Genomic DNA, 15890 nt, shown 5'->3' with positions numbered 1-15890 from the left:
TCACAAAATCTTTTATATCGAATTTGGAAAGATCTCCACTAGCCCAAAGCTCTGCGAGGTGCTTTTTAAGAACGCTGCAATCCTCGGTTAAATGCCCGGTTACTTTATGAATATCGCAATATAGACTTTCATCACGGACCCAAGTGTGTGATCTTCCTTTCCCTTGGAATTGCTTTCCGACGGTACTGTTGAAGGGTTGCGACCCAAACTTCCTTGGTCCTTTGCTCTCCCTAGGTTCGAACTTCTTGGTAGGGACGGTGATTGCCGGCTTTTCTTGTTTATTCCTTTTGGCAAAACTTTCTTTTTCGTCCTCTACCTCCATCCAGTTGTTCGCGCGGAAGAGTGCATCCTGAATTGTGTCTGGTTTATGAAGTATTAAATCTTCTTTAAACCTTGAATCATGTCGCAATCCTTTTCGTAGGGCAGATAAAGCTGATTGCTGTGAGATTCTTGGGAGTTTTGACAGCACTCCTTTGAATTTGGTGATGAAAACTCGAAGTGACTCATTAGATCCTTGCGATAAGTTCCAAAGATCGGCATCCGAAACACTTTTATCCATAAGGATGGAGTATTGCTTTAAGAATACAGCTGATAGTTCGTCGAAATTGCTGATCGAACCCGGCTCTAATTGGGTGAACCACATTAGAGCTTGGCCACATAGATTCTCCGAAAAAAGCTTGCAGTAGCCTGCGTCCTCATCAGCTTCATCCAATTCGACTCTTCCAGCAGCGATCAGAAAAGCTGCGAGATAGCTTTTTGGATCCTCCAATCCGCTGTAAGGGTCCAACTTGAGTTTCCAGGAATCTTTGATCCTCAGACTCGCAATTCGCGAGATGAAAGGTGTTCGCCTAGCTTCTTCAATGACTCGATTGATGTCTGGCTCCGAACTTGTAGCTTGATGAAATTTTGATTTCATTTCTTTTAATTCCTGGCTAACCTTCCTCATGGTCTCGAACTGGTCGAGGTTCTCCTGCTCGTACTGAGCTGCAAGTTGTTCTTCATCCCCGAGCTGTGTCTCTTCTTCCAACGTCTGAGCTACATTATTAGTAGCACCGGGAGTTGTTTGTCCGCTGGTTTCATTTCGTGTAGCGGAACTTGGCGAGTTGAATATCCCTCTTCGGATTCCCACAAGGTTTCCTGCACTTAAAGAGCGAACACGAGTTTGTATAGTATTGACGTTTTGACTAAGAGATACCTGGGATGTTTGCAACGTATCGACGGCCTTTTCCACATCCGAGAACTTTTGTGATATGTCCGACATGGTTTGCTGCATAGCTTTGAGGGTTTCGGCCAATGATGTCTCAACGGTGTCTTCTCTGGACATTGTTGCTTATCTCGGAAGTGTAGTAAAGAAAAAATCTGACCACTCAAGAATCCTAATTCTCCCCACAGACGGCGCCAAAATGTGGATGTCGGATTCACACACTCAAGTATTTTATTAAGTAGGAAAGATTATTCTTGAGGGACAAAAAATGAATAGGTAAAAAACTTCTAAATTGCTACGAAAATTGCTATAGTATTTCTTTCTTGAGAAGAAGATCCCTTTACATGGCCATTGGCCTTTATATTTATACTTAGAGAAACGACATTAAAATGAGTAATTAAGTACAATTATTCCTTCTTAAATGTGTCCGTTTTGATTCCTTGACTTTAATGCTCAACGTTTGAATTTGAGTTGACTCTGATCTTCGTGGGCCTCGCCTTTTCGGCCCAAGCGTCCTTGAACCGTCTTACCCGTGTCTTCTACATCGAACTCATGTCACAATGCAGTCACTTCGGACTCTCGAAGTGGTGACAACCACTTCGACCGTTCCTTCGGCTCATGGGTCCGATGGGCTTCATCCTTTATGGGCCATTATCTTGACTACGTGGCAATCTTTGGTTGGTCTCGTACTTCTGGTGCGGGATCCGACACCAACAATATGAGATCCTCACTGGTACTGTTCCTCATTATGAGCAGCTTCGTACTTTTGGATGTTTGTGTTACAGTTCTACTTCTCCGAAACAGAGACATAAGTTTCAACCAAGATCAAGAGCTTGTCTGTTTCTCGGGTATCCTGCTGGTTATAAAGGCTACAAGTTAATGGATTTAGAGAGCAATACAGTGTTTATCTCCAGGAATGTGATTTTCCATGAAGAAGTGTTTCCCTTGGCTAAGAATCCACATTCACAGAGCCCTTTGGAGTTGTTTACACCACTGGTTCATGTGTCCTCAGGTGATAATCATCATTCTCTCTCTTCTCTTCCATCACAAACTTCTGATCTACCACCACAAATTTCTTCTCAGAGAGTAAGGAAACCACTTGCTCATCTGAATGATTATGACTGCAACAATATACAGTCTAATCTTAAATATCCTATTTCATCTACTCTTTCTTATTCTAAAATTTCTCCATCTCATATGTGTTATATCAATAATATCACAAAAATTCCTATTCCCAGCAATTATGCTGAGGCACAGGACACCAAGGAATGGTGTGAGGCAGTCGATGCTGAGATTGGTGCTATGGAGTCTACTAACACTTGGGAGATTACAACATTACCACCAGGGAAGAAGCAGTAGGTTGTAAATGGGTATTCACATTGAAATTTTTGGCTGATGGTAGTCTTGAACGGTATAAAGCTAGACTGGTTGCTAAAGGTTATACACAGAAAGAAGGTTTGGATTATACTGACACATTTTCTCCTGTTGCTAAGATGACCACAATTAAGTTTTTGTTGAAAGTTTCAGCTTCCAAGAAATAGTTTTTAAAGCAGTTGGATGTGTCTAATGCGTTTTTGAATGGAGAATTGGAAGAAGAGATATTCATGAAATTACCTGAAGGATATGCAGCAAGAAAAGGTATTCAACTACCATCTAATGCTGTTTGTAGACTGAAAAGATCCCTTTATGGTCTTAAACAGGCTTCCAGACAGTGGTTCAAGAAATTTTCTGCTTCCTTACTCAGTTTGGGTTTTTAGAAAACACATGGAGATCATACTTTGTTTCTCAAAGAGTATGAAGGTGAATTTGTTATTGTCTTGGTATATGTTGATGATATTGTGATTGCAAGCACAAGTGAGGCTGCTGCAACACAATTGACTAATGACTTGACACTGAGATTTAAATTGAGAGATCTTGGTGATTTGAAGTATTTTTTGGGGCTTGAGGTTGCTAGAACGACTGCAGAGATTCTTTTATGCCAGAGAAAGTATGCTTTAGAGTTGTTGCAGTCTACTGGTATGCTTGGTTGTAAGCCGGTTTCAGTACCAATGATTCCTAATGTGAAAATGATGAAAGATGATGGTGATTTGCTAGAAGATAAAGAGCAATATCGCAGAATTGTTGGCAAGTTGATGTATCTGACAATAACAAGGCCAGATATCACTTTTGCAGTAAATAAGCTGTGTCAATTCTCTTCTGCTCCACGAACTACTCATCTTGCTGGAGCTTACAGAGTTTTGCAATATATCAAAGGAACAGTAGGTCAAGGTTTGTTTTACTCTGCTTCCCCTGATCTTACACTAAAAGGGTTTGCAGATTCAGACTGGGCTTCCTGTTCTGATAGTCGCCGTTCTACTACTGGTTTTTCAATGTTTGTGGGGGATTCTTTGATATCTTGGCGGTCAAAGAAACAACATACAGTATCCAGGTCCTCTGCAGAAGCTGAGTACAGAGCTTTAGCTTTGGCAACGTGTGAGATAGTTTGGTTATACACTCTTCTTACATCTTTGAAGACTTCTCCAACGGTGCCTATTCTATTTTCAGACAGTACTGCAGCCATATACATTGCCACAAATCCAGTCTTTCATGAAAGGACTAAACATATTGAGATAGATTGTCATACAGTGAGAGAAAGATTGGATGATGGCCAGCTTAAGCTACTTCATGTGAGAACTGATGATCAAGTAGCTGATATTTTGACTAAACCATTGTTTCCCCATCAATTCGAGCATCTGAAATCCAAGATGAACATTCTTAACATCTTTGAATGCTCATCTTGAGGGGGCATATCAGATTATGTATATTGGTTTAGTAGGTTTACTTAGTTGGTTTAACTTAACCGATTGTATAGCTGTATAGTTGTATACTATAAATACACTTGAACTGTAATCATTAATCAATAATGAGAAAATCATTTACAAATATCTGTAACAAACTTTTCTCTTCTTCTTCATCGTAATAACTATTAATCATTGTTCGAAGAAGAAGAGATTGTGAGAAAAGCTACAAAATCGCCGGCGGGGAGAGAAAGAGGGTGACGCCTAGAAGAGAAAGCTTTTGCCGTGTTTTTTTTTTTTTTGTTTTTGGAAAAATCATCAGCCAATCAAGTCGTGCCACGTATGCGGCTCTCTCTAGTTCCCAAAACTCTGTCTAGAAAGCCGATTCTCTCTATTATTACCAGTTTTCATTTATTTTTTTTGCAATTAAACAAGAGAACCCAACACATTTTTGAAGAAAACCCCCATTGGAGATGCTCTTAATCTTTTTCCTTCTCCAATTCAGACTTGATAATGGGCTTTGCAGCATAATGGGCCTTCCCTTCTTCCACTTCCCTTTCTTTTTTTTTTTTTTTTTTTTTTTTTTTTTTTTTTTTTTGAAAACCTTCCACTTCCCTTTCATCTCCTTCCTTCTCTGCTTAACTCCAGATTTGATAAGAAAAAAAAACGGCTTTCTTCTTCTCGCTCTGGTCTTCTTCGATCTTCCTTCTGCTGGTAACTCCCGAAACTTTTTGATCGGGAATCGAAATTCACTGTATGGGAAATGAGAGTTGATTGCAGTTAGCTGGAAACCCTAATTTCTGGGGATTTTTTTTCATTTTGATTGTATTGTGGTCTCTTCTAGTTGGAATTACTTGAAGATCTTGTTCTCCTTGAATAAATAGATTTTTCAATTAGCTTCTGTTGATAATTCCTTTGGCGTTTGCTTTGCACTACTCACGTTTCTTAAGTAGTTTTAGATTTGAATTTTACTGTTGCATTCAGTTTCAGGATGGCACATTCTTCGAGTTTCATTTCGACCAACTTGAACAGTTTAGTCCTTAATCATCATCATCAGTGGACGAGTTACGGAACTTTGGTGTCGTCGCCATTTAAATGTAAGAGGAGATTTGCAAGAAGCATTAGAGCTTTGCAAGAGACTGAAGGTCCAACTCCAAGAAGATTGATCGACATTATAAGATCGGTTCCTGAAATCTCTAGGAATTACTTCAAGAAGCCTTCAAGAAGGACGCTTTTCGGAGGAATCTCGTTGTTAGGTGGGTTTTATGTTGCGCAGACTATCTCTTTGTCGTTTGGAGCTTTGGGAGTGAACGATGTTATCGCTGCGGTTTTGTGTGTTCTTTTGACAGAGTATGTGACAAGATTTTATTATAGCCGTACCACGGTGACATTTCCGATTGCTCTGCTTAATAATTTCAAGATGGGTTTCACTTATGGTCTATTCATTGACGCATTCAAGCTAGCTAGCTAAGTGTTTACCAGAGATCCAAAGCGTAAATGTAGAGATTAAAATAGCTTTTTGGAATACTTCGAGAACTCCATTACATGTTTTTTCTCCTTCAAGTGTAATATTGTTATCATAATTTTGTATTCAAGCAACCAAAAACTTCAAAGTTAGAGAGAGTCTGTAGTATGCTAAAGAGTCCTAGGCCTTCTTCTTTCTGGTTAGCCATGTCAAGTACTTTGCCTTCTCTTGTTTGTATTTTTTCCATTTTTGTAGCATGATGCAAGGACAACGTGTCCTACCTCGAGCAGGAAAAACATGTAATGATGACACTGCAAACCTATGTTCATAAGAGAATTAGCTGACAGACATGATGGATGGATGGGAGAAGGCATTCTCGGCTAGGGACGTTGCTTCTCTTGATGAACTGGCTGAAGAACTGTATTTTCCCAGAGAAGCATTAGACTGAGGGTTGTTGAACAAGAATGGAGATTGAAACAGTGTTTCCGCGACAAGACATACAATTCCCACTCTGTAAAGCCTCTTTCACTAGGTTAACTCTTGACGTGCCCAATCCACTGGTATAAATGGCTTCAGACTTAAAGCCACATAGTTGTCGTACTTGCCTTAAGAATGCTTCAACTATATGCTCGAGATTCTGAGGCGATATCGTGTTCCTATGTGGGCTTTCAGAGTCCTTATCACACCACCCCACATCGGAGATATGAAGCCATTGTTTTAGAGGGCATTCTTTCTCTGATGGAATATATACCACTAGCTCCAGCAGAAGTATCCAAGTGCCATTTGTTTGAGTTCACTAAAAAAGGGAAGATCAATGGTCCTAAAGATGTAGCTCTGAATTATTATCTTTTCTATATTTGTTTGCCTTTGTTTTCTCTTACACTTGATGCTTTTGTACTTTCAGGTAAGAAAATCAAAGATATTCCTAGTTGGTAATTTGTGAGTTGAGAAATTTATACTCAAGTATGGAAAATGAAATTTATCAATTATAGACCGATAAATAGCAAAGTTGAAAGAGATTAATAACCAAACCCATTTGTTTGTGAGTTTGTTACTTTAACAATGATGAAACTGAATGAAACTTAGGGAGAGATTTTATATGTACAGAAAACCTCAGCAGCAGAATCAGCAATTTTTAAATCTGAACAACAACATAAAATGCTTTTGATGAATTCTCAATGTTTTTCCTTCTTTCTCTTACGCAATGTGCTTTCTGCTCTTTGCCCAGAACGGTATTGCGGGTGTACGCTTGAGAGCCTTCACGCTCAACGGACTGTTCTTGCTCTGCCAAATCACAACAGTTCAAAATCAGTAAACATTCCCATCAAAATGCTCTTGATACCAATAGAGATACGAAGAAACTTACCATTAAACAGGTTCCACGGTTAATGTCACAAACCGGGTACTCATGAGGACAGCAACTTGAGTGATCATCGCAGCAAGTAGCAGATTCGAGCGGGCAACATCCCCAACCGAAGCAGTACTTACCATACTTGTAGAGACAACAACAAGTGTTGCTCTCAGGGCAAGAGAAATATTTGTCACACGTGGTTGGTGGCTTAATGGGAGATGGCGGTGACGGGCCAGGGTTTGGTGGGTTCTGACCTTTCTTGATCGGATACGAAGCCTCCATCGCGATTCCACACTTCCCAGTGGGCTCTGCAATGTTACGTGCCATCTTTATGTATCCGCTCTCTCCCCATCTGTTTCCCCATGAGTTTCTCACAATCCAGTAGTCCTTTCCGTTCTCGGTTCCGTAACCGACAGCTACAACTCCGTGGTCTAACTCCGTGCCACAGATTCCATCAAACACACCCTGAACACAAAATAACCAACCAACATTTTAACATCTTGAAATCAAGATAGTGCAAATGGTTGTCTAGCAGTTTTTTGAACAATTCATACCGAAGAATAGAGCTGGAAAGCGCGACCACCAGCTTCAATGGCGACACTAATGGGCTGGTGAGCCAAAGCTTTCTTTAGAGACGCCTCGCTGTTCTCAGGCACATCTTCATACGAATCAATGGTAACAACCTTAGCATTTTTCTGCAAACATAACAAAACAAAGTAAGTTTCAATTTCAAACCGCATTGTTTTGAGTGTCATTTCATAAACTAAACTAAACTAACCCTGTTCTGGTCACAACGTCCATCAGCAGCCTTGTAAGGATAATCCGCTTCGGTATCAATACCGCCATTTTTGATAATAAACTCAAACGCATAGTCCATCAAACCACCATTACAACCTTGGTTATAAGATGTGTCACAATCAACCAATTCTTGTTCAGACAACGAAATTAAATCTCCTGTCACAATCTTGTTTATTCCTTCCACTGCTCCAATAGTTGAAAATGCCCAACAACTCCCTAAAGAACAAGAAGATTAGTTGTTATTATCAATCAAAATTGTCACAATCTAACACTAACACATACCAAATCATCGTCCCTACCATTCCTTTAAATTCTTGAAAAAAGCAAATCTCGTAATGGGTCCATATTGTTTCCCACTACCACTTTAAAGTTTAAAGACAATAAATCATCAATTTTCTCAGATTTGAACACATTTATTCAAAATATTCGTTTTGCGAAACGTGCACCTAAAATACAACATTTGATTTTGTTGTATAAACACAAAATATCATCAACAGTTTGTGACTTTCTCTTGATTTATTAACCATAATAATTATTCATCTCCAAAAATTCAAAACCATGTTGGCTTTTCGAAACGTACACCTAAAAGTAAAAGTCAACACTTCAGACCAAACTCATCATTCCCCAGACAAGTTTCAAGATATGTCTGAAAATATTTATCAATTAAAAAAAAAAAGATTTATGAAACAATCCAAGATTTTTCTATAATTTTTACAAAAACCCATTTCAATACTCGAAATAAAAACTGATTAATCCGTTAAAAAATTCAGGAATTTGTGGGATTTTTTCAGATTCGAAATTTACGATTTTTTTATTTTTTAAATTTAAAAAATAATAAAATCAAAACAAAAAGATTTTATTCTTACCACAGCTTCCTTGATCTTTAACATCGGCGACGGCACCTTCTTTCCTCCAGTCAACAGAATCAGGAAGCGCGTCACCAACACGCGCTTCATACCGATCACTGGTTTTCAAAACTCTCTTTACCGGTTTAGCACCAAGGTACATAGATCGGTACTCATCATTGGTTAAATCAGCAAACCGGGTTAAACCAAGTTTATAACTGAGGTTTTTGGTGTTATGTTCATCGATGTAACGAAGATTATCTTTAAAGATCTCAAACCTCTGATCTTTCTCTGCACCAAGACCGTTTTGGTTCATCTTCTTCTTCCCGTGTTCCACCATCCACGCTTCGTAGATTCTCTCAACCTCCGCGTCGCTACGGCTTGACACGGTGGAGATGTGGTGGTTTTCGTCGTAGGAGATGATTGACATGTCGATGGCATATGAAACGCCGATCATTGCTAGGAGAAGGATCATCGGAGATAACTTTAAGAAACCCATTTTTTGTTTGAAGAAGAAGATGAATGTAGACAATTGTTTTGATTGAGATAGAGAGATTTGATGGTGGTGTATATAAAGGGGAAAACTCAATTAGTGTCGTAATTAATTATTAATTAATTTTTGTACACTTTTCAAAAAGTTTTAAAATAGTGATTTTTAGTTTTTTTATGGGCTAGTGGGGTCAATTATAAGAAATGAGGCAGTTAAAGAAATAAGATAGAAATAGTGGGGTGAAAATGAAAATATAATATTTGTTAAGAGTCAATTATCATTTGTTAAAGCCGTCCATATTTTTAAAATCTAGATGTGCATCTACAATTCTACACTCAACATTTTGATTGATTCTCCACATTCATTTGTTTATCGTTTCTTAAACCATTTTTTACATCCGAAAGTTGCATATCGTTTGAAAGTTACATCTGAATAGTTCTAAACCTGATCGTTTGTAAAAAAAATATATGTAATTTTAGAATAATCGTTATTTATATTTTTTTGTCTACTTTTCAAAAAGAATTCGATTTTTAATGGGGCTAGTAGAGAAATTGAAAGAAATGAGGGGGTTAAAGAAATAAGGGAGAAGTAGTGAGGTGAAAATGTAAATGTAAAAATTTATGAAGAGTCCACTATTATTGGGTAAGACAATGTGGGAAGGGACAGCTCAGAAGTGCCAAGTGGATGTGGTTTGATTGGGTTGGGGTGAAGATAAATTAGAAACATATCATCTAGTCCCAAGCAAATAGGGGACGCAAATAGAAGCACGTGAAGGATCGGATTGTTTGATGATAGGATTGTAAAAACAAGATTTTCTTTGATTTCCAAACAAGAAGATTATTTGGATAAATGTTGAGAGTAATAGATTGCACAAAAGAAAGAAAAAAAAGAAGGAGAATAGTTTACGGGAGAGTTAGTTCACATTGTTGTCTCTATTATTATGATTCCTTGCGAAAATCGTCTCTATTATTATGATTCCTTGCGAAAATAAAATACTAATGAAAATGTTGATGTATATTTAATATCTTAAGGTATTAATTTATAGTATATATTTAAATAAAAAATTAACAAGTGACACGAGTGTCAATTTGGAATAAAAATTGGAGAATTTCAAAAATACATCTTTTATAATATCCCTGTTCAAAAATATCCCAATATATTTAGGTATCGAACGATTTTTCTTTCTCGTCAAAATTTTGCTATAATTCAAGAGCTAAACAAGGTTCAAGAAACTCTACAAAATAGAACTTTTACAAGCCTTATTTAAGCAAAACAATAAACGTAATTATAAATCTAGGTTACGTTTGATTGTCGCTAAAATTCTGGATAAAAATATTTGTATTATGTTTGATACGTATATATAACACATGTTATACAAGTCCTTCTTGCCTCAATCAATTTCCAGTAATTAATTGGTCGCTTCTTCATTTTTAACCTGATGTCAAAAATCACAAAAAAAATTCCATTGCCGAGAAGACTTCCTTTCGTAACTTAATTTACCTCATACATGTCTAAAAGAGCCAAGAGGTCCAAGGTCGACTGTAGACAACAATTTAAATTGGTTAAATTCGCGCGAACATCGAACTAATCCATAGAGATAATAATATAATTAAAAATTAGTATATGTTTTAAAATATATATTTATAATTTTTATATTCAAATTACTCTGTTGCTTTTTTTTTTAAGTTAGAGCACAAGAAAACATAGTTAATTACTACAATAATTCTTACGAAAATTTTGGTAGGTGTTATGAATCTTGTGTATTCTATTGATTAATGAATGAGGTTACAACTTATATATATACATAAGGGCATCTCCAATGATGCTCTATATCTTGCTCTAAACTCTATATTTAGAGCAAAATCACTCCAATGGTGCTCTATATCTTGCTCTAAAAATAGAGATATGAATAGTGTTGCTCTATATTTGGAGCAACACTATTCATATCTCTATTTTTATAGCACAACTTTTTTATTTACAAAGTACTCCCTCAATTTTAATATAGTATCATATTATACCTAAACAAAATTATATAATTAAATTACATATATACATAATTTTATATTAAAAATCATAGTTACTAAATTAATTGAAATTTAAAATATAACAATAACATATATTAAATTAAAAAATAATGCCATCACAAATGATAAACTTAAAATATATAAAAACGATTAAACTTGTCATTAAAACAAGTTAACACACCATAAACTAGTGATTTAATAATACGGTAGATCGATTCCGGATCCACTAATGATGATGCTTAAATAAAAATATATTAATCATTCGATCTTCTATTTATGTGTTGTAATAAAATTTAATTTTTAATAATATGATTATATTAGATATTTGTTTAAAAATAAACTAAGTGGATAGAATTTGCAAACTTTAAAAGTAAAGGACTATGTGAAGAATTAAAACAAAATATTAAAATAGAATATTTATTTTAGAGCAAAAAATAGAGCCAACTATTGAAGCAAACCTCTACTCTATTTTTTGAACACTCCAAATTTAGAGTAAGAAATAGAGCCAACGATTGAAGATGGTCTAACTAGATATGGACCCGTGCGTTGAACGGGTTGCCGGTCGAGATTATCATTCTTAATATTTTTATTTTATTTTTGTAAGTTTAACTAAAATTCTATAAACATATATATTTTAGAAAGTGCAGCATAATTATTTATAAATATAGATTTATTAGCATAATGCACAATATAAAACATTATTTATAGTTATGTTATAATAATTATTAAATTATCTAATATAAATATTGACATATTTATAAAATTATATAATTTTTTGCTTATTATATAAGTTATGAAGTCATAAATGTTCATATGTTATATTATTGAATTTTAATAAGTTATTTACATCTATCGGAAGAGTGTGTTACATCTTATAATTTCATGTGGACAAGATGGAAACAAAACTATGATAATAAAAAAGATAAAATTATATAGTTACGTAAACATATGAACGATATATGTATAATATGTAAATATGTAGTATGAGTTACGTAAATATAGATGTTTTTTTTAGAAAAGTTTAACGTCATAATAAAATTGTGACAATAAAAGAAGAGAAATATGAGACTGTTTATAGCCATGTCATGTAACTTAATTGATAATATGAAATATCGTCAATTTGCTACATGACTTTTGTCATTTTAGGCCTACATTACAAATTTCTTCGTTTTTTCTTCTTTCTAATTCTCAAATCTCTATGTATCTCTCATTAGATTTTTTTTTTATTTTTGTTCGAACTCCTCTTCCATTCTCCTTCTCTCCCTCTCGTCGGATTTCTTTACCACCATATCTTTATTTATTTATTTTTTCCTACCACCACAACTAAATCTCACTACTATCACAATCACCACCACCATCAATACCGAATCTCGCTAATTCTGACTCACCACCTTTATCAATATTTACCGCCGCCACCACCACCACCAAGCATGAACCCCATCATCAACACCAACACCACTGCTACCGCTTCTTATCCTCTTTCTCCAACTTCTCTTATTACTCAACCTTCTTTATCTCCTCTGACATTAGACCAAGCTCCTCCGACAATAACTCTAGTCTATGTCTATCGCCGTTTATAATTATTAATTTGCCTCAATTGCCATATATTCATTAGATCTGAATATCACATGCTATTTTTAGAAAAACATCGTGATTCGAAGTATTTTTTTTATAATTGATATGATATAATATCGTTAATAAATTAGTTTGCTTAATGAGAAATATGAGACAATCAATTTGTTTATATAAAGGTGACTATTTACTATCTTTTTCTTATAGGATTAATAACTCATTGCATAATTTTCTTAATTTTTGTTCTAATTTTAAATTTTTTTCTTGTACACTTAGTAACTTATAAATAAAACGTTTTGCATAATTTTATAATTTTGATTTTTATGGAAATATACATATAAATTCTCTATATATATGTATAGTTTGCTAGATGGCAAAAACTCTTATGGATATATATGTACAATTTCCTTATAATTAGCTTTTTACAATTTAAAACTGTTTAAATTTATAATTATCTTTTACTTTTTTTTTTAAAAAAGGAAAATTTTATTTGACACATGTCAAAATCTCAGATCGAAAAATTTGACACGTGTCACGATCTCGTGAGTTATTAACTTTGAAAACCATACTTTATATAAAAAGATAGGGGAGACAAATCCCAATTGGACTAGGAAACCCTAAAGCCCAAAGCCCACTAAGACTAACATAAACCGTCTTTGGGCGAGTCTTCTAGAAGCTAGACATGGGCCTTCTAGAACATGGACATGGGCCACGGTTATAGAGTCCATCCGTTATGTGGTTTACAACACTCTCCCTTGGATGACATAACCGTGTAGATGCCAAAGGATCTCAGTAATACGCTTGGGGATGCTGCCTCATTAAAACCTTACCAGGAAAACCCATTGGGGCAAAACCATGGTGAAGGAAAAAGAGTACAACACGTATTACTCCCCCTGTTTTGGTCATCTCTGAAAGTCCTTAAGTCTCCGCATTCCAATTTGATGCGTGAGCTTCCTCAATGTCGATGTTGGTAATGCCTTAGTGAATAGGTCGGCTGAATTGTCACTGGATCGGACCTGCACCACTTGAACTTCTCCATCCTTTTGTAGATCATATGTGAAGAAGAACTTAGGTAGGATGTGCTTCGTCCGATCTCCCTTGATGTAACCTTCTTTGAGCTGAGCGATGCAGGCCGCATTGTCCTCGTACATGACCGTTGGTCCCTTCTCATCATCCATGCCACAATTAGATCGTATGTGTTGAGTGATCGACCTCAACCACACACACTCACGGCTGGCCTCATGTATTGCCAAGATCTCCGCGTGATTGGATGAAGTGGCTGAGATGGTTTGCTTCATTGAACGCAATGAAATCGCGGTTCCACCGTGTGTAAACACATAACCTGTTTGTGACTTACCATTATGCGGATCTGATTGATAACCTGCATCAGCAAAACCAACTAAACCTTCTTTGTTATGGTTAGTATAGAATAGACCCAAATCAACAGTTCCTTGTAAATAATGTAAAAGATGTTTAATTCCGTTCCAGTGCCTTTAGGTCGGACATGAGCTAAATCTCGATAGGAGGTTCACGGCAAAACAAATGTCTGGTCTAGTGTGGCTAGCCAAGTACATTAACGCTCCTATGGCACTGAGGTATGGCACTTCAGGACCAAGAACTTCTCCCTCGTCCTTCTTTGGACCGAATGGATCACTATCCAATCCGAGGCTTCTCACCACCATTGGGCTGCTCAATGGGTGGTCCATATTGAATCTCTTAAGTACTTTTTCAGTATATGCCTTTTGATGCACAAGGATTCCATTATTCACGTACTCAAGTTGCAATCCCAAACAGAATTTTGTCTTGCCTAGGTCTTTCATCTCGAATTCTTTCTTTAGATATTCGACTGTTTGGGCGATTTCCCCAGAGGTTCCAAGAATGTTCAAATCATCCACATATACTGCTATTATCACAAATCCTTTGTTTGCAAACTTCTTTATGAAGATACATGGACTGATGGGATAATTCTTATAGCCTTCTTTGACTAGGTACTCACTTAATCTATTGTACCACATGCGCCCACTTTGTTTCAGTCCATAAAGCGATTTGTTCAGCCTTATGCAGTATTGGTCTCGAGACCCTTTCTTATCTTTATCTTTGAGCTCAATACCCTCTGGTAATCTCATATATATTTCATTATCCAGTGGACCGTATAGATAAGCGGTCACAACATCCATTAACCGCAAATCAAGATTTTCTCTTATTGCTAGACTTATTAAGAATCTAAAAGTCGTTGCATCCACCACAGGGGAGTATGTTTCTTCATAATTTATCCCCGGTCTTTGTGAAAATCCTTGTGCTACAAGCCGTGCCTTATGTCTCACGATTTCATTATTCTCATTTCTCTTTCTCACAAAGACCCACTTGTGTCCTACTGGTTTTATCTCGGATGGTGTCCTTAAGGACGGACCAAACACATCCCTTTTCTTTAATGAACTTAACTCCACGTTTATGGCTTCTTTCAACTTTAGCCAATCTGATCTTTGAGTGCACTCTAATATAGACGTGGGTTCATGATCTTCATTCATTTCAAGTGCTACCTTATATGCAAATATTTCATCGATGTCGACATCTTTGCGGTTCCATTTTATTCCAGACATGATATAATTTATTGAGATCTCATTATCATCTATCCCTTCAGAACCATGAGGATTGGCGTCCCAAATCTCTCTAATTGGTTCCTTAGGGTCTGCCGCGGCCATTTCTATGGTGTCCTTAACCTCGTTTCCTATTGCCCCTTTCTTTGATTTTCGAGGATTTTTATCTTTGGAACCTATTGGTCTACCACGTTTCTTACGTGCGTTAGACTCGGTAGCAACTTCATTGATTCCCTTTTGGACATCAATACGTACTGGTGCATTACAAGCTGGTATGTACGATTTTGTAACTTTCTTTGGGTCAACAAAGGAATCCGGCAATTCATTAGCTAGCTTTTGCAAATTTATTATCTTATGGACCTCTGATTCACATGCCAGAGTCCGAGGATCTTGCCAATTTAAGGATGTTTGATTCCATGATATTTCTTTGACCAGCTTGTTTGTCTCTCCACCTAAAGTAGGAAATTCGGATTCATTAAAATGACAATCCGCGTATCTAGCCTTAAATAGATCACCCGTAGTTGGATCTAGATACTTAGTAATGGTGGGAGAATCAAATCCAACATATATTCCCATCCTCCTTTGAGGTCCCATCTTTGTTCTATATGGTGGAGCAATCGGTACATATACGGCACACCCGAAAGTCTTTAGATGGGATGTCTGGCTCATGACCCATGAGTAATTGGGATGGTGAATATTTATGTTCACTAGATGGCCTTATGCGTATAAGCTCTGATGCATGTAAAACAGTGTGTCCCCAAGCGGCT

The 15890-nt window shown here is 36.5% G+C and overlaps 2 protein-coding genes across 3 annotated transcripts; one reads left to right on the top strand and one right to left on the bottom strand.

Moving 5' to 3' along the window:
- The first annotated feature begins 4601 nt into the window (after window positions 1-4601).
- LOC9299774 (ycf20-like protein) lies at window positions 4602-5676 on the top strand. 2 transcript variants are annotated; one of them, XM_002865417.2, is made up of 2 exons: window positions 4602-4695; window positions 4966-5676. In XM_002865417.2, the coding sequence occupies exon 2, from the start codon at window positions 4973-4975 to the stop codon at window positions 5450-5452; it is 480 nt and encodes a 159-aa protein (XP_002865463.1). In that variant the 5' UTR covers window positions 4602-4695; window positions 4966-4972; the 3' UTR covers window positions 5453-5676. The 2 variants fall into 2 exon arrangements, with proteins under 2 accessions (XP_002865463.1, XP_020888101.1); XM_021032442.1 differs by having other exon boundaries at window positions 4620-4695; window positions 4972-5676.
- A 734-nt stretch (window positions 5677-6410) lies between these two features.
- LOC9301537 (probable cysteine protease RD21B) lies at window positions 6411-9113 on the bottom strand. Its single transcript, XM_002863651.2, has 5 exons — window positions 8462-9113; window positions 7576-7811; window positions 7352-7492; window positions 6813-7262; window positions 6411-6730 (listed from the first exon to the last, which is right to left on the bottom strand). Exons 1-5 carry the CDS (start codon window positions 8937-8939, stop codon window positions 6644-6646), a joined length of 1392 nt encoding a protein of 463 aa, XP_002863697.1. The 5' UTR covers window positions 8940-9113; the 3' UTR covers window positions 6411-6643.
- Window positions 9114-15890: the final 6777 nt, after the last annotated feature.

The sequence above is a fragment of the Arabidopsis lyrata genome (genome assembly GCF_000004255.2).
Source record: "Arabidopsis lyrata subsp. lyrata unplaced genomic scaffold ARALYscaffold_8, whole genome shotgun sequence".
Classification (NCBI taxonomy): domain Eukaryota; kingdom Viridiplantae; phylum Streptophyta; class Magnoliopsida; order Brassicales; family Brassicaceae; genus Arabidopsis; species Arabidopsis lyrata.
The sequence above is the reverse complement of the archived record's forward strand: the minus strand, read 5'-3'. Positions and strand labels throughout refer to the sequence as shown.

What these genes read in the sequence shown, in the direction of transcription:
- LOC9299774 (XM_002865417.2), top strand. Translation starts at nt 4,973, where the DNA reads ATGGCACATTCTTCGAGTTTCATTTCGACCAACTTGAACAGTTTAGTC.
- LOC9301537 (XM_002863651.2), bottom strand. Translation starts at nt 8,939, where the DNA reads ATGGGTTTCTTAAAGTTATCTCCGATGATCCTTCTCCTAGCAATGATC. An exon ending in TAAAGATCAAGGAAGCTGTG is followed by an intron (nt 7,812 to 8,461) that starts GTAAGAATAAAA and finishes CTTGTTCTTTAG; the next exon opens with GGAGTTGTTGGGCATTTTCA. An exon ending in CTTTCCAGCTCTATTCTTCG is followed by an intron (nt 7,263 to 7,351) that starts GTATGAATTGTT and finishes TTTTGTGTTCAG; the next exon opens with GGTGTGTTTGATGGAATCTG.